Genomic DNA, 19143 nt, shown 5'->3' with positions numbered 1-19143 from the left:
GATATCAAAAGTCATATACAAAAACCATAAAAACAGTGTAGATCTACGCGTGTCAGAAGAGAACCGTACTTAATCATGATGATCCCGGTGTTCAGACTACCACCAATGTAATGGTTCTCACATCTAGCAAGAGATAGGTGATAATTTGTTAAATTATAGCTGAAAATCCCAACCCATCACTGGTATAATGACCGAATAATTGACATCATATGGACTTAAGTTGCTGCTAGTTTGGGTTGTTAGACATCTGGCTGGGTCAGTATTTGTGAACATTTTATGGCAGTATAAACGTGCCAATTAGTGATGAGCAAGTATACTCGTTGCTCGGGTTTTCCCGAGCATGCTCGGGTGGTCTCCGAGTATTTGTTAGTGCTCGGAGATTTAGTATTAGTTGCCGCAGCTGCATGATTTATGGCTGCTAGACAGGCTGAATACATGTGAGGAATTCCTGTTTCTTAGGGAATTCCCAAATGTATTCAGGCTGTTCAGCAGCCATAAATCATGCAGTTGAGGCCACGAAAACTAAATCTCCGAGCACTAACAAATACTCGGAGATCACCCTAGCGTGATTGGGAAAACCCGAGCAATGAGTATACTCGCTCATCACTAGTGCCAATATTAAAGTGGATGTCCGGCCTCAGGGTAAAAGTCTGCAGTCACGCTATGTGACTACAGACTTGTGAATCCTCATATAGCGTGCACTTTGGATTTTCTGCTGCCAGCGCCCGGGAGTGGGCAGTCGTGTGACTTCAAGTATGCCATCTGCCTACTTTTGGCCACATTCCACCTAGACGTGTCTGGCCCTGCTCAATACATTTGAATTGAACGAGGCCATGCCTATCTAGTTGGCACATGACCGCATGTATGCAAATCACATGCTTGTGGTCACGCACCCGCTGCTCTTGGCGCCAGTACCGGAGATTCCTCACAGCACGCACTGCTGCAGACTTGCACCCTAAGGCCAGACAACCTCTTTAACCCCTTTACCCCCAAGGGTGGTTTGCACGTTAATGACAGGGCCAATTTTTACAATTCTGACCACTGTCCCTTTATGAGGTTATAACTCCGGAATGCTTCAACGGATCCTGAGGATTCTGACAATGTTTTCTCGGGACATATTGTACTTCATGATAGTGGTAAAATTTCTTTGATATTACCTGTATTTATTTGTGAAAAAAATGGAAATTTGGTTAAAATTTTGAAAATTTTGCAATTTTTTCAACTTTGAATTTTTATGCCCTTAAATTACAGAGATATGTCACACAAAATACTTAATAAGTAACATTTCCCACATATCTACTTTACATCAGCACAATTTTTTGGAACCAAAACTTTTTTTTGTTAGGGAGTTATAAGGGTTAAAATTGACCAGCAATTTCTCATTTTTACACCATTTTTTTTTAGGGACCACATCACATTTGAAGTCACTTTGAGGGGTCTATATGATAGAAAATACCCAAGTGTGATGCCATTCTAAAAACTGCACATCTCAAGGTGCTCAAAACCACATTCAAGAAGTTTATTAACCCTTCAGGTGTTTCACAGGAATTTTTGGAATGTTTGAAAAAAAAAGAACATTTAACTTTTTTTCGCAAAAAAATTACTTCAGCTCCAGTTTGTTTTATTTTACCAAGGGTAACAGGAGAAATTGGACCCCAAAAGTTGTTGTAAAATTTGATTTGTCCTGAGTACGTTGATACCCCATATGTGGGGGTAAATCCCTGTTTGGGCGCATGGCAGAGCTCGGAAGGGAAGGAGCGCCTTTGACTTTTCAATGCAAAATTGACTGGAATTGAGATGGGATGCCATGTCGCGTTTGGAGAGCCCCTGATGTGCCTAATCATTGAAACCCCCCACAAGTGACACCATTTTGGAAAGTAGACCCCCTAAGGTACTTATCTAGATGTGTGTTGAGCCCTTTGAGCCACCAAGTGCTTCACAGAAATTTATAATATAGAGCCGTAAAAATAAAAATCATATTTTTTCACAAAAATGATCTTTTCGCCCCAAATTTTTTATTTTCCCAAAGGTAACAGAAGAAATTGGATCCCAAAAGTTGTTGTAAAATTTGTCCTGAGTATGCTGATACCCAATATGTGAGGGTAAACCACTGTTTGGGCGCATGGCAGAGCTCGGAAGGGAAGGAGCACCGTTTGACTTTTCAATGCAAAATTGACTGGAATTGAGATGGGACACCATGTCGCGTTTGGAGAACCCCTGATATGCCTAAACATTGAAATCCCCACAAGTGACACTATTTTTGAAAGAATACCCCTAAGAAACTAATCTAGATGTGTTGTGAGAACTTTGAACCCTCAAGTGTTTCACTACAGTTTATATCTCCGAGCCGTGAAAATAACAATTCTTTTTTTTCCTCAAAAATTATTTTTTAGCCCTCAGTTTTGTATTTTCCCAAGGGTAACAGGAGAAATTGGACCCCAAAACTTGTTGTCCATTTTGTTCCGAGTACGCTGATACCCCATATGTGGGGGGGAACCACAGTTAGGGTGCATGGCAGAGCTCGGAAGAGAAGGAGCCCCGTTTGGAATGCAGACTTAGATAGATTGGTCTGCAGGTGTCACGTTGCATTTGCAGAGCCCCTGATGTACCTAAACAGTAGAAACCCCCCACAAGTGACCCCCCAAGGAACTTATCTAGATGTGTTGTGAGAACTTTGCACCCCCAAGTGTTTCACTACAGTTTATAACACAGAGCCGTGAAAATAAAAAATCCTTTTTTTTCCACAAAAATTATTTTTTAGCCCCCGGTTTTGTATTTTCCCAAGGGTAACAGGAGAAATTGGACCCCAAAAGTTGTTGTCCAATTTGTCCTGAGTATGCTGATACCCCATATGTTGAGGTAAACCCCTGTTTGGGTGCATGGGAGAGCTCAGAAAGGAAGGAGCACTGTTTTACTTTTTCAATGCAGAAATGGATGAAATTGAGATCGGACGCCATGTCGCATTTGGAGAGCCCCTGATGTGCCTAAACAGTGGAACCCCCCAATTCTAACTGAAACCCTAACCCAAATACACCCCTAACCCTAATCCCAACCGTAACCCTAACCAAACCCCTAACCCTAATCCCAACCGTAAATGTAATCCAAACCCTAACTTTAGCCCCAACCCTAACTTTAGCCCCAACCCTAACTTGAGTCCCAACCCTAACCCTAACTTTAGCCCCAACCCTAACTTTAGCCCCAACCCTAACCCAACCCTAACCCCAACCCTAACCCTAACCTCAACCCTAACTGTTGCCCTAACCCTAACTTCAGCCCAAACCCTAACTTTAGTGCCTACCCTAACCCTAACTTTAGCCCCAACCCTAACACTAACCCTAACCCTAATGGGAAAATGGAAATAAATACATTTTTTTAAATTTTATTATTTTTCCCTAACAAAGTGGGTGATAAAGGGGGGTTTGATCTACTTTTATAGCGTTTTTTTAGCGGATTTTTATGATTGGCAGCCATCACACACTAAAAGACGCTTTTTATTGCAAAAAATAGTTTTTGTGTCTCCACATTTTGAGAGCTATAATTTTTCCATATTTTGGCCCACGGAGTCATGTGAGGTCTTGTTTTTTGTGGGACGAGTTGATGTTTTTATTGGAACCATTTTCAGGCATGTAACATTTTTTGATCACTTTTTATTCTGATTTTTGTGAGGTAGAATGAAGAAAAACCAGCTATTCATTAATTTCTTTTGGGGGGGCGCTTATACCGTTCCACGTTTGGTAAAATTGATAAAGCAGTTTTTTTCTTCAGGTCAGAATGATTACAGCAATACCTCATTTATATCATTTTTTTATGTTTTGGCGCTTTTTTACGATAAAAACTATTTTATATAAAAAATAATTATTTTTGCATCGCTTTATTCTGAGGGCTATAATTTTTTAATTTTTTCGTTGATGATGCTGTATGGCGGCTCATTTTTTGCGGGATAAGATGATGTTTTCAGCGGTACCATGTTTTTTATATCCATCTTTTTGATCGCGTGTTATTCCACTTTTTGTTTGGCGGTATGATAATAAAGCTTCGTTTTTTGCCTCGTTTTTTTATGGTGTTCACTGAAGGGGTTAACTAGTGGGACAGTTTTATAGGTCGGGTTGTTACGGACGCGGCGATACTAAATATGTGTACTTTTACTGTTTGTTTTTTTTATTTAGATAAAGAAATGTATTTATTGGATCAATATTTTTTATTTATTTAGGTTTGTTTTTTTACACATGTAAATATGTTTTTTTTTTACTTTTTTACATTGACCTAGGGGGGGACATAACAGTAAAGTAACAGATCGCTGATCTGACACTTTGCAGTGCACTGTGTCAGATCGGCGATCTGACAGGCACTGCGGGGAGGCTTCTTGGCGCCTGCTCTGAGCAGGCTCTTGAAAAGCCACCTCCCTGCAGGACCTGAAAGGCCATTTTGGATCCAGGCCTGCAGGGAGGAGGAGGTAGGAGACCATCGGAGCAACGCCGATATCGGCTGCGCTCCCCCGTGAGCACGGCTGATCGCGATAGATGCACTATCCCGTCGGTGGCCATACGGGCCCATACCACCTCGACCGGATAGTACGTCTAATGTCAGAAAGGGGTTAAACCAGCGTGAAATGCTGATATCACAGAATTTTCTAATAGTTACTGTACTTAACATGCCGCTCAGCAGCCTTCTGCTCCATTATAGCCTATTTTTATGAACTTGTCAGTTGCCACACAATGTTACACATTTTCAGAAAAATAATCTGTTAAACACAATTTTCCGCTCGCTTCATTCAATGCTGGCAGGTAATCTCTTCACATTGCAAGCAAATATAATCACTAGTGATAAGCAAACGTACTTGAACAACATGTTATCTGAGCATGCTCGGATGTTATTTGAGTATCTTGGGCATGTTCGGATAATATATTCGAGTCTCTGCAGCTGCATGTTTTGCAGCAGTAGACAGCCGCAACACGTGTGGGGATTGCCAAACATATAGGTAATCCCTGCATGTGTTGCAGCTAACAGTGGCAAAACATGCAGCCACAGGGACTCGAATATATTTTCCGAGCATGCCCAAGATACTGGGATAACATCGGAGCACGTTCGCTCATCACTAATAATCACAGCACTTTAGCACGGAACTCCCTTGTATTAGTGGTGACCTGACACATCCACAAAATTACTAGGGCTATTGTTACTATAGATCCAGGCCAAGACCTACACGGTTTCCCAGGGCAGTCTGATCGGTATACCTATTTAAAGTTTTTTTTAAAAAAAAAACATTGAGGAATTATGTTTCATTTATTTTTAGCTTTGCCTCCATGTTTTAATGAATAGCAATGAAATGCTAATGTATGCTATTGCTTACCCCAAAATTGTGAACATTGCATAAAAAGTACATAGCCAGCAAACATCAAGATCTCATTCAGCCACATCAGAGCAAGCATAAAAATGTTATAGGATTTTCAAACCTGAATGCAGAATTATCTCATAGTTGACCATTGAAATAATTCCTTCCTTTTACTAAAATTAAATGGCAAATTATGGGATGTCAATATTACTATATGATTAATCAGAAAACCAACATTCAACATTTTCGATTCTGCTAAAAACAAGAAATTTTATATAGGAGCAATAGCGAAAATAATTGGTTTTATAGAGTTGTTAAATCACAACCACCAACAAAAGTATCATGTACTGTAGGCAAATAAATATTTGGGTCTTGAATCATTATTGCACTTTTACCTGCTTTTGTCTAGTTTTTGGTGGTTTTTGTCTGTTTTTGATTTGAGCAAAAAACATTTTTAATTTGTCTCTGTTTTTTCATCTGTTTTGCTCTACAGAATTTTTAGGTGCAAATATTAAACTTGTGAGTGCCATTTTAACCCCTGAACCCCTGGGCCATTTTCTGTTTTTGCATTTTCGTTTTTTTTGCTCCCCCACTTCCCAGAGCCATAACATTTTTATTTTTCCGTCAATATGGCTATGTGAGGACTTGTTTCTTGTGGGATGAGTTGTACTTTTAAACAACACCATTGGTTTTATCATATCATGTTCTGTAAAATGGGGTGAAAAATCAGAGTGCTGTGAAATTGCAAAAAAAATGCAATTCCACAGTTTTGTTTTGATTTTTACCATGTTCAATAAATGCTAAACCTGACCTGCCATTATGATTCTCCAGATCATTACGAGTTCACAGGTACCAAACTTGTCTAGGTTCTTTGTTATTTAAGTGGTGAAAAAAAATCCAAAATTTGTTTAAAAAAATTGTGCCATTTTTCGAGGCATGCAGCATCTGCATTTTTCGTGATCTGGGGCTGGGTGAGGGCTTACTTTTTGCGCACTGAGGTGACGTTTTTATTGATACAATTTTAGTGTATATACAATGTATTGATCGCCCGTTATTGCATTTTATTGCAATGTAGCTGCGACCAAAAAAACTATTCTGGCGTTTTTCTAATTTTTTCTCATTACGCCATGAGGTGATCGGGTTAATTCTTTTTTTATATTGATAGATTGGGCGATTCTGAACTCGGTGATACCAAATATATATATATATTTTTTTATTATTATTATTATTTTGATGGGGGTGATTTGAACTTTTATGTTTTATATTTTTTAAATATTTTTAAAACCATTTTTTTTTTACTTTTTGCATGCTTCAATAGTCTCCATGGGAGATTAGAAGCTGCACTACTTTGATCGCCTCTGCTACAAACAGGCGATGATCAAATCGCCTGTGTGTAGCAGAAATGCTCACTTTCTATGAGCGCTGACCACTGGGTGGCGCTCATAGCAATCTGGCAAAGGAACAAATAACTGCAGAAACACTTGTTTCACAGATCTATCCGGATAACAAAATGTGGAATCAAATAAAATCTCATATTTTTGATTTAGTGCATATAAAATTAGAACATTGAATGTCTCAGAGTATCATTGATCATTGCACACTCACACAAGAGCACATAGAAGAGGAGCTTACAGTGAGAAGAGTGTGACATTTATTGCTGTTGGCAAGGCTAAATAGGCATCTCATTTTTCATGGCAGGGTTTGGATTTTACATAATTCACTTGCCTACAATAAATCAGAACGTAATCTATTAGTGTTGTTGACTGATTTAAATCTCAGGCATGTACTAAACAACTAATGATTTATGTATTTTAGTAGATGTCATATAGAAAAACAGTATGAAGAAATTATATAGAGAAAGATACCTGAGTCCTTTTACAAGATTATCTGAAAATGCAGATGGAGGATTAAGCACCCTATTTAGATTTAAACTTGCGGTCACCATATAATCTGGATGTTCTAGGTAGCTCAGGTAGCAACGTGGGAGAAGCAGGAAAATTAAACTTTCTGTTTGAGGTTCAAATTAAGAAGATGTATCTTTAGTAGCTGAAAAAAATTCCAATGATCTAATAATTTGCCAAACTTAAATGTTTTTTCAGCCTCATAACATTTTTTAATTAAACTGATAATAGGTTGAAATCAGTATGCAAAAAGCCTATTCAAAAGGAAGATTTCTGGTACGACCTATTGAATGTAGCAATTTCAAAAGTTAATATTGACTCTTTAAAAAGCCCACATGATACAGGGTAAGAAGACAAATCAGAAATTCCATTTGTAGACACATGTTTCGGGTTGTTTACCTCTCATCAGTGTAAAGGAGGAGATTTTATTTGGCTGAGTGAGAGGGCTTTGACTGGCGGTCTAAGTTGAAATAAGAAAATGTAATACACTTAATAGAGGTGAGCGAATCTACTAAGATTTGAAGTTGCCAAATTGCTCACATTTTATCGGAAAATTCGATTTACATCAAATTTATTCTTCACAAATTAGACATCCCTTATTATTAGTGTCTCAGCAGACTCTAGAGTATAATAAACATAAGATGTAGAGAAACAACACACTAATATCTCAGGGTTCACTTATCCAGCCACCCCTCGCTGCTCGATGTCCGCTGTCCGATCCTCAACAGCTCTTCTTATCACCCCCATGTGCTGAAACAAAGGGCCGATTCGCGCTAGGCTGGGACTTTCATCTGCATCCAGGTCTAAGAGGTACCTGCGCATGTGTGTCATAAGGTTGTGATGCACATCATGACATGCTCTCAGACCCTACCGAAAGCATGCTCAAGGACGTCCCATGCCTGGTCATGTCGTAAGATTGTAATAAGGATCTCTGGGCCCCTGTGAAGAAATACGGGACTTCCATCTGGATGTCATTTTGATACATTTGTGCAGAGTAAATTCCAAATATTCTTTATTTTGGAGCAAATGGGTTTTTGTAAAATTCTAGTAGAATTCAATTCAACTCTAATACATTAGCCCATCTTTAGTACTTATTATACTAACAAAGACCTTTAGGGTATCAGGAAACTTTTAACAGGATTGGTGAGGAATTCCAAAGGTAAGTAAATTTCAGTTTATTTAAAAATGGTATTTTGGTATTGAATAACCCTTTACATTCAAACAATAAAACAATAGACTGGAAATGACTTCTATGGGGAGATTTCTAGACATGTTCTGTGATCTGAGTAGAAGTCATTGTGCAGGAATAAGGAGAAGATGAGTCTTGCCTTAACATATTGTGATTGATTTGGTCTGTTATCTGGGTATATACAGGTTGTCCTGCCTTTGATGACAATGGGATGACAACTATACAGTGATCTACGCAGAACAGGAAGTGTTAGTCTATAGTGAGGTTCAGTGGCCAATGTGAAAATTGCAAGATTTCATTTCTGTTTTACTATAGATAGTGAGATACTAAAAAAATCATGTTATAGGCTTCTGGCTTCTAATGGCCAGTGCTGAGATACAATTATGAAATCAGATTTCACATTAACTCAACCACTGATCTTAGTGATTGGTCATGTGCACTGTACTCACTACTGGCTGCAGCCAGTAAACAGAAGCAGGAGCGGCAGTGGAGAGGCAACATTGGAAGGGGGTGGTGGTGAGTAGCAACTAATTTTATTATTTTACCCCAGTGCTGGCCATTAGAAGCCTGAAACCTACAGGTGGAAATATAGGAAATATAATTCACATACAAAACTTGATTTCATTATTAGATAATTCTCAGAATGGCTAATAAATATATCTATTTTTTTTGTAAGAAGTGGGGTAACTAGAGTTCTGTGCAAAATTTAGCCATGGGCCCCATCTGCATGTTGGTCAGATGTATGGGCTCTTGTAGAAGCCTAGATTATAGCAAGACAAAGTTATTCGCCCCCTCGTGTAATAATGTTGCCCATCCTGTAATAATGTCACCCAGCATGGGCCCCTTCCTGTAACAATGTTCCCCATCCTGTGGGGGACATCCTGATGCCCTCACTGATTTGTAAAGTCTGGGACAATAAAACTTTCACATCACTTATCTAACCTAATGAAGGATGAAGGATTCATTTTCTGAGCTCAGTAAGTTTTTTAAAATGTCCATTTATTATGCAATGTATCTGCTCTTTTTGTGTACAGAGGTTTTTCTTCACATACTTTGTTATACCATGCCTGATGAAGAGACATACGAAGTCTTAAAAGCTTACTTTGTAACATCACTTATTTATATCTGTTAGTCATTAAAAGGTATTATAACTACAAGACTATTATTTTGTTTCTCTCACTGAAAACAATCAATCTTTTTTAGGCTGCTCAGCATACTTACTCTGTGAGTGACCCCCCCTTTAGTAGGACAGATTTAAAAAGAACAAGAAGAAATAAATTAAGAGCAAAAACTTGCCACTTTTGATGAGATGACAGGTCCTCTTTAGTTCTGTGTTATAAACATAGTTATATACCATCATGGGAAACGATTACATGGAAATTATCACCATTATACTTCTTGTTGCTGAGGGAGAAATGCTACTGACTTTTCTAATATGGAGCCATATTTACTATATATAAGACAACAAAGGAAGAAATATGAATCTATATTGTAGTATTTTATCCTCCCTTGACTTATGGAACCATATACAGTATGACAAATATGGCTTTATAATGGAAAATGCACCCTTTGGCAAAATGCAAGTTATCTCCAATATTTAAGAAATAGGACCTTGATTTAAAGAATAAACTATTTTCCGATGACAGATTCCCTTAAAGCCGTACTCAACCTTTCAGACTATTTTTGCTCCAGTTCCAAACAATAAAGATAACCATCAAATCATTCATGCTGTTTGATAATGGAAGTCCATTTCTATTTTATACCGCCCTTTGGCTTACTTTTAGTTCCTTTCTCTGCTTTTCATCACATAGTGTAAAAACCTTTCGTCACTAATATATTTCCAAAACCTAACAAGCCTCTACAGATTAGTGGAATAGTGCAGTGTGATTTTCGGTATAATAACTCTTTAAATTTGTGTTTACTATTAAGACGGCCATTGTGAAATTATATGGGCATCAAGTGAGTATGTTAATACTTAAGGGTTCTGATAGCCTTACAATTTTGGGCTACCTTGTATATCCAGTGACATGGATGAAGGTTCAATCTATATTTCATTATCAATGGCAATTAATATTAATATATATTAATATAACTATTGGGTCCTGACATAGTCATATTGAAATGGACAGTAATATAGCAATCTTGAACATAGATGCTCAATTAGCGGAAAGCAGTAGAAAACTAAACAGGAAAAGAGACCAAACGCCTCAACAATACAGTAAATGCAAAAAAATATTTTCATAGAAAAAAATTATTTGTTTTTGCATCTCTGTATATCCTGAGAGCTGTAACTTTTTTGTTTTTATGCCGAAAGAGTCAATTGAGGGTTTGTTTTTTGTGGGATGCCATTTTTATTCTAATTTTTGTGTGTCACTATGATGAAAAAGCTACATTAATGAATTCATTAAGTACAGAATAAATTATGTGATCGTTTTATAGCTCGGATTGTTCAGATATTTTTTTAAGTTTGTTTTCTGTACCTGATTATGGAGGCAGCCATTTTTCCTGAGCTACGATTTACTGCGCTCAAAGACATGCTTAACAGCAGCAACATGAGCAATAGGAAGCTGAATGCTGGAGGTGATTCATTGACATTGTATGGGACAATGTTTCCGTCATGCTCTGTGACCTGTGCAGAGGTCATTGTGCAGGAATGGGGGATGAGCTGTTCCCATCACTATGTAATCTGTCTCCAGGTTTATAAAACAGGTGTAACCTATCATTCTGAGGGTAGTAACAATGACAATAAAATTACTTATGCTAAGTGATCTCTACAGAACAAGAAGTGTCAGCCTATTATGAAGCTTGGTGTACTGTTTTAAAACTGCAAGATTTTAACATTTTTTACATTAAAAAAATGTAAATCAAATCACCAAAAATTCTACCTTGACTATATTAGTTTTTCATCTGCAATGCAATGTGCATTAAAGAAGCACTCCCCCTCCCATCAAAGTTTTTATCCTCTTAATATATTGCAATCGTCATATTATATACCACTGTGTACTTACAATTGCTCATTTTGCCTTTCTATCAAGCTAATTCTTCTCTTTTCCAATTAGGTCTATGAAATCCCGTGATTAAAAACTAACTCACCTAGCTGAATCCTTCGAAGCTCTATGTGGAAACAGGAGGTTGATTTTCCCGGTATGAGTCATCCCTCTCTTTAACTCCTGACCCAAATGCTCTGCTCCTTATCACTGTCAGGGACTTTATAGTGATGTTGAATTGTAGTTCTAATGGTGAATCATGCAGGGAAAAGAGACATCTTGTTTCTACATAGAGCTTAAAAGGATTTAACAAGTTTGTTTTTAATCATGTGATGTCATGGAACTAATGTAAGAGAGAAGAATTAGCTGGGTAGAAAGGCAAAATTAGCAAATGTAAGTACTCAATGATATATTAGGATTGTTGTAATATATTAAGATGATAAAAAATTTGGTGGAAGTAGTGCGTCTTTAAGGTCTAGAATTACTCTACACTAAATAACATTTTTAGTGACAGCACAATTCAGCTTTATTCTTTGCATGAATTGTAATTGGTCGCAGGTCATCTATGACAGTTTTACATCCTTTCACGCTATTGACCGAGCAGTGAGAAATTTGCGTCCAATGTCCAGAAGTCTGTTAGGCAGGATCACCACCTTGGTTGTGTGTCATATCATGTGCTGCTTTCCTTGTCTCTCTGTGGCTGGGAGACACTTAGCAGAACATGGGACGTGGACTAAGGCATCTAGCTGCAAGCAAAAGAGACAAAAAGAGATTTTCAAGAATGTCAAGAGAAAGCTTAACTATTGACCTGACACTTGTGAATTCTGATCAGAAGTAGAAAATAGATTTAATATGGAAGGTAAAAAGCACAATAAAATGGATAACATGAAATCTCATCAACATCATTTAGTGTACATGAAAAACATAGAACAAATGTAGCACAACACGTAAAACTATTATTATTTCCTTCATGAAGCCATTTACAAGTATAGTTTTGTAATCTCATTAAAATGTTATAGTTCATCTACCTTCATTAATATAGTAATTGTCAATTTTTATCCATAAACTGCCTGGAATAAATGTATATGGCCTCCAGACTTGACAGCCATTTGGACAGGAGTCATCTCAATGCCATCATAAAGTGGATATCAGGTCATAAAATGTCACATAATATTACATTTGATTCTGAATATAGAAAGTTTGTTCATGAACATATTGCTGATAAAAGATGAGGACATATGCGGAAAGCCCTTACACAGGTTGTTAAATTCTACATCCTTAAAAATAAAAGGATGAATATGTGGAAGAAGTTCTGGTTGTCATATTAATTGTGCGGGAATCATGGCGTAAGGGGAAAGAATGGTCTAAAATACTGAGAAAAAGAACACTATAGCAAAGTAGCACAATGGTAGTAATGTCAAAGAAATATCTTCCAACTTAAACTATGAGAGGGAGTACAGTAATTTCCTATCTACAGAAGAACCTACAGTGATAATTCATCCCTCAGTAACTATAGAGTTTTTCCAATAGGATTATTCCATTGATATGCAATTGAGCAGAACAGGACAGCAGCGCTTTACTTGCAAAACAATCTGCTAAAATCTTCATACACATTTACCTACCATTTTCTTTGTATTCCCATCATATACTTTGTAGCACAGCCTTTTAATATGCCATTAAATGTATAGTATTTGCTGATCCTACCACCGAGACCCACATCTTTGTTGAGAATTGGGCACTGCTCAACACATCTGTCAGTGGAGAGGTGGTCAGAATTCCTATATGAATGTATGAGAACTCTGAGCATCTCTTGGCTAAGAGCAGAACGCATCAAGGCCCCCTTCATGAGATACATGCCAGTCCCATCTGTGGGATCTGCATATATTAAACCCCTGTGGATATGTCATAAATGTACAAAAAGGGGAATATCATCCCAACAGCGAAGCGCGCTTGGCCCTCTCAGACACAATTTCATTCATTGGATGATCAAGCATTAACTACCGCTCAATAGCATTGTACAGTCTGTTCATTAGTACTAAGACACTGCTAGGCATCACATAAGTATAAGATACATACTTAGAAAAAAGAAAAGCCAGTGGTACTCAACAACAGCTAAAACCTTCTTTATTAGGTGAAAATTGCATAAAAGCAGCATGGAATAGGCTTGTTCTGTGCAACATTTATGCCATCTGTATCTAATAAAGAAGATGGATTTTAACTGATGGTGAGTGCCGTCGCTTTTTTCTTTTGTATATATCTTTTACGTCCCAATAGAACAAGGTATAAGGCACCCAAGACTTCTATGTGGCTCTACTGTACCACTGAAGAACTGCAATTTCTTTTGGATTCTGTACAAATTGAATATCAAAAATGAAAACATGGCAGTATACTGCATAGGATGCCATATAACAGATGTTATATGCCTCAGACCTAAAACATACAGAGTAATTCTTTATGCTGCAATACAACCCCTATACACATGAGGCCAATCACAGGTATTATTAAAGGGGTCTTTCCTTTCAGCTTTTTTTTTCAATCATGTTGAAAAAAATCAAGTCCAGTGATAATGACCCTCCCCTGCTCCTACAATGCCTCTTTACCACTGCTTCCAGTGATTGCAAGCTGCTACAGGGCACATGAGTGCAGGAGCCGCTGAGCTCAATGGCTCTGCCGAAGTAGATGGGATGAGTAGCTGATCCCAGTGATTGACTGCATCAGTCATGATGTCACTGCTGTGGCCTATAAACAATCATTGGAAACAGTGACGGAGAGGCGTCACTAGAACAAGGGAAGATGAACACTGCTGTAGTTGTTATTTTCCACATCCACAAGCTTATGGGCTAAAGAAAGTTAAAAAGGGGAAAACCTCTTTAGCTAAAAGCTATACTTGCCATATGGAAACATAGATACAGACTGTCCCACTACATTGGTCAGTTATTGAGATGATTGGAGGATTGGGAGGAATTTTATTTAACCCTCGCTGATAGCAAATTACTTTATCTTTTAAAGGCACCAATTCATAAAGTATAAGCAAATTGAACATTGTATTTCCATATCGTATAAGTATTCCAAAGGTGAACCAAGCGGACATTAGAAGTTTATAATTATAATTATCTTACCATTTACTCTTCACTCACATTTTATCATTCTTTTATCTTCTCCTTCCTTTGGAGCACAGGGTGATATAAAAAGACTGGTATGCACACAGTGGTACACGATTCCAGAAAGCCAAGTAGCATGTGTTGTATTCACCAACTACTCAATGTTACAGTAGATCTCATGAAGAAAAGTGACAGACATCATATAGCAACTGAGTCACGCTTGCCCATCTGGAAGGTCATGCCCTCTTTTCGGCAACAGAGATGAAAAGTTAGGCAACTGAATCTACCACCATGACCAGTAACACTACATATATTCTCAGAGTTTATAGAGTGTTCCAATTGTGATGACAACCAGGGTTAAAAAAGGGTTAACTATATTGTCTGCAAATTCCAAAGGATTAATAAAGTTATCTGTGAGAGTTTATCCTTTTTTTACAGAATTTTAGAAATTTGCATGTGAATATATTTTTCACTTACACTCTTTTCTTTCTTCAACAGCTCCATTTATCCCCCCCACTGCGGACAGCGTTGTAAAGTTTGACGCATATGGAGATGGTCTTGGTCTATATAATGTCTTCAATTTTCAGTATAATAATGGAAAATACTCATATCTAAAAATTGGTCAGTGGGCAGAGACTTTATCTCTTGATGTAGATGTCATACAGTGGTCTAAGAGTATGGTGCCAACGTCACAGTGCAGTGATCCATGTGCTCCAAATGAAATGAAGAATATGCAACCTGGAGATGTGTGTTGTTGGATCTGCATTCCATGTGAAACATATCAATATCTTGCAGACGAATTGACATGTGTTGATTGTGGTCCAGGACGCTGGCCCACTGCAGACCTAACTGGATGCTTTGACTTACCAGAAGACTACATTAAATGGGAAGATGCATGGGCTGTAGGACCAGTAACAATTGCATGCCTTGGTTTCTTGTGTACATTCCTGGTTGGTGGAGTCTTTGTCAAGCACAATAACACTCCTTTAGTCAAAGCATCTGGACGTGAACTCTGTTATATCCTCTTGATTGGAGTTTTCTTGTGTTACTGTATGACATTTTTCTTCATAGCCAAACCTTCCCCAGTCATATGTACGCTACGACGTTTGGGGTTGGGGACATCATTTGTAGTTTGCTACTCAGCTCTTCTAACAAAGACAAATAGAATTGCCCGGATCTTCAGTGGAGTAACAGAAGGTGCTCAGAGACCCAAATTTATTAGCCCCAAATCTCAAGTCATAATTTGCCTAAGCCTCATCTCTGTTCAAATTGTTATTGTGTCTGTATGGCTTATGTTGGAGTATCCAGGCACCAGGAGGTACACTCTACCGGAAAAAAGGGAGACTGTCATATTAAAATGCAATGTGAAGGATTCAAGTATGCTGATATCTTTAACATATGATGTGGTTCTAGTCATATTATGTACTGTATATGCCTTTAAAACAAGGAAGTGCCCAGAAAATTTCAACGAAGCCAAGTTTATTGGATTTACAATGTACACCACCTGTATTATCTGGCTCGCATTTCTTCCTATATTTTATGTGACCTCCAGTGACTACAGGGTAAGTTCATTAGTATCCATAGAAAATTATTATAGAAAGGTAATATACAAGTAGCTATCCTTGCCAGGGGTGTATATAGAAATCATTGACCGCATAGAAAAAGTCCTAATTGAGCCTCCTCCCCAAACAAATATATTTAGCAGGGTAGGCGAGTTCTCAAAAGGGCATGCCTTCCAACATTTAAACACAGGGAGAGGAACATGCATTGCAATATTTAGACAATAATTTTGCTTCTGTTGATTGAACCCCTAAGTGTTCTCACCAATTATGATATTCCTTTCCTAGAATATGATGCCCCAAAAAATTTTCCCCACACACAGCATGATACCTCAACAGTAAATTCCCCACAAAGTATGGTGACACCACAGTAACCCCAGCAAAGTATCGTACCCCAACACAGTATAATTGCCTTACAACCCCCAACATAGTATGATGTCTCTATAATGTCCCACACACATTATGATGGACCTTACTGTGCTCCCACGCAGTATGATACCCTTACAACCCCACCACACATTATGTGATGCCCCCTACAGTCTTCACACAAAGTATAATGCTCCCACAGCCACTCACACAAAATAATGCTACTGCAGCACCCCAGTATGATGCTCCCACAGTCCCCACCACTCGGTATGTTGTGTTCCGATTCTGATTTCAGTATGATGCCCCCATAGTCTCCTTCATACATATTATGAGGCAACGGAGCTCCCTACAAGTACTGACTGATAAGAAAATAAATAAGAACTACTCACCTAAGCCTATTCCTCTGATGCACTGCTTGTTTATATGCAATGCGTAGACTGAGGCTCCATGCAGCAGGCATGATCAAGTGACATCATTTCACCTGCTGCACTCAAATGCACATTCTGAATGGAGGAACAGAAAGCTGACAGTTCCCTATTCCACCATTGTGTTCTACTGTATCTTTATTCTGAGAATGCTTACCCCACTGAAATTGAGTTGCCGGTTGGGGGCAGTGACCCACTCATAGGCTCTACAGCGGCCTTATGGCTTGATCGGTATACCACTGGTCATCACCTTGGACTGTGGATAGGTGATCATTTTTATATAATTAATTGTTTTGCAATTATGGCTCTTTACAGGCCCAGTATATATTATTACGCTGTTCATTAGTAATATGACACATTTGTGCAATTACATTATTGTATATTAGTCTTATTTTGGTATTTCCATAAATTAGTGCCTATTATTTAGTAAATATACATATCTATATTTCCACTTACATATTCCTTTTCACCAAAGCTTATAAATACCAAATAAACTAAGTGATAACAATTACTTGGCTAGATTGCTGATACATAAATATTAGTACTTCATAACCAAATTGTTTATTTTTTTTAACAGTACCCAAAAGGATGAGGGCTCAGTAAAAATGTAATGTCTGAATCATTTCCATTCTGTTTCAGGTCCAAACTACAACCATGTGCATTTCTGTAAGTCTAAGCGGTTTTGTAGTCTTGGGATGCCTGTTTGCACCGAAAGTCCATATCATTCTATTTCAACCACAGAAAAATGTTGTAACTCACAGACTTCATTTAAATAGATTCAGTGTCAGTGGCACTGCAACCACGTATTCCCAGTGTAAGTATATAATGGTCTATGGTGATTAGCTGGATCTTTGCCTAACTTCATTGACTTATATGTGGTAAGAAAATTTTTATGTGCAGCTGAAGCAATGGCCGGGGGACCACCACGGTGCAGGAAGACTACTGTACACAAGATGAAGTGCAAACAACAAAGGGTAGATTTATTGGGAAACAAGGAATGAAGTGGGTGAGGAAGATGCAAACAGGGGTATGCAATGGCAAGAGACACTTTACAAGAGTTATAAACTTTATCTTGTCCGTAAAATAGCACGGTGCTCCAACTATTACAGACTCAGAATATGTCTCACAAGCAAATTTAAACAATAAACAGATAACGATGCTACTCTACATATAACCTCCCTGGCCTTTACTAAGCAGGCCACACAGCTCCCGTGTACTGACTAATGAAGCCTACACTAGGCCCTAACAAGTGCACCAAACAGGAACAGACTCACGGTGATGTTGGGGACTCAGGTCCAGTCCCAGGGGGCTCCCAGCAGTCTAAAATGGTGGTGCACATGGCTTTCTGTCAGCGCTGTGAAACGTGGTCTCCCTGCTTCTGGGTCCTAGGGATGCTCCTGGAGACTATAAGTCCCTTTCTCAGTATCTTCGTGGCTTCACAAACTAGCACAGAACAGCCACCTTTGCTGTACCCAGAAAAGTCTTGCAAATTTCACAAGTACACTACGTCCCAGGCTGTGGGACCTTTCTTGTAGCAAACAGCACACAGTTCTCTCTCTAGCAGCTTCAGCTCACACACACAGTTCAGGCTCAACTCCTCCCCTTATTCTAGGGCAGTTCATCTTCACAGTCTAAAGCAGGGGAAGCAGAAGATTCCATCACACCAAACAAGGGGGTGCTGTCTCTTAAAGTGGCAGTGTGTTACTGTCCATAACAGCGCCACCTTCTTACACAGCATATAAATCAAATCTTACATGTTTATCGCAGACATAACTTTTTTTACTTAAAAACATTTAAATTATTAGAAATATCTTTGATGTTTTGTCGATTTTTTTTTTGTTTTTATCTCATTATACAACCCTACTCTGTTTCCAAATGTTTTCAAATTGATGTAACCTTAAAGGGAATCTGTCACCCCAAAATTGGCCTATAAATTAAGGCCACCAGCATCAGAGGCTTATCTACAGCATTCTGTAATGCTGTAGATAAGCCCCCGATGTAACCTGAAAGATAAGAAAAAGAGGTTAGATTATACTCACCCGGGGCGGTCCCGGTGCGGTCCGGTCCGATGGGCGTTGCGGTCCGGGTCCAGGATACTTTCAGGATACATCGGGGGCTTATCTAGAGCATTACAGAATGCTGTAGATAAGCCCCTGATGCCAGTGGCCTTAGGGTACCGTCACACAGTGCCATTTTCATCGCTACGACGGCACGATTCGTGACGTTCTAGCGATATCGTTACGATATCATTGTGTCTGACACGCTACTGCGATCCGGATCCCC

At 38.5% G+C, this 19143-nt stretch overlaps 1 protein-coding gene across 2 annotated transcripts in view; it reads left to right on the top strand.

The window, feature by feature from the left end:
• Positions 1–19143, top strand: part of GRM3 (glutamate metabotropic receptor 3) — a 500188-nt gene that overhangs the window by 474679 nt on the left and 6366 nt on the right. For both annotated transcript variants that reach the window (XM_077264652.1, XM_077264653.1), the window contains 2 exons: positions 15009–16072; positions 17500–17674. In XM_077264652.1, the coding sequence (XP_077120767.1) occupies positions 15009–16072; positions 17500–17674 (1239 nt within the window). The remainder of the gene's footprint in view (positions 1–15008; positions 16073–17499; positions 17675–19143) is intronic.

The sequence above is a fragment of the Ranitomeya variabilis genome, chromosome 5, assembly GCF_051348905.1.
Source record: "Ranitomeya variabilis isolate aRanVar5 chromosome 5, aRanVar5.hap1, whole genome shotgun sequence".
NCBI classification, from domain to species: Eukaryota; Metazoa; Chordata; class Amphibia; order Anura; family Dendrobatidae; genus Ranitomeya; species Ranitomeya variabilis.
The sequence above is the reverse complement of the archived record's forward strand: the minus strand, read 5'-3'. Positions and strand labels throughout refer to the sequence as shown.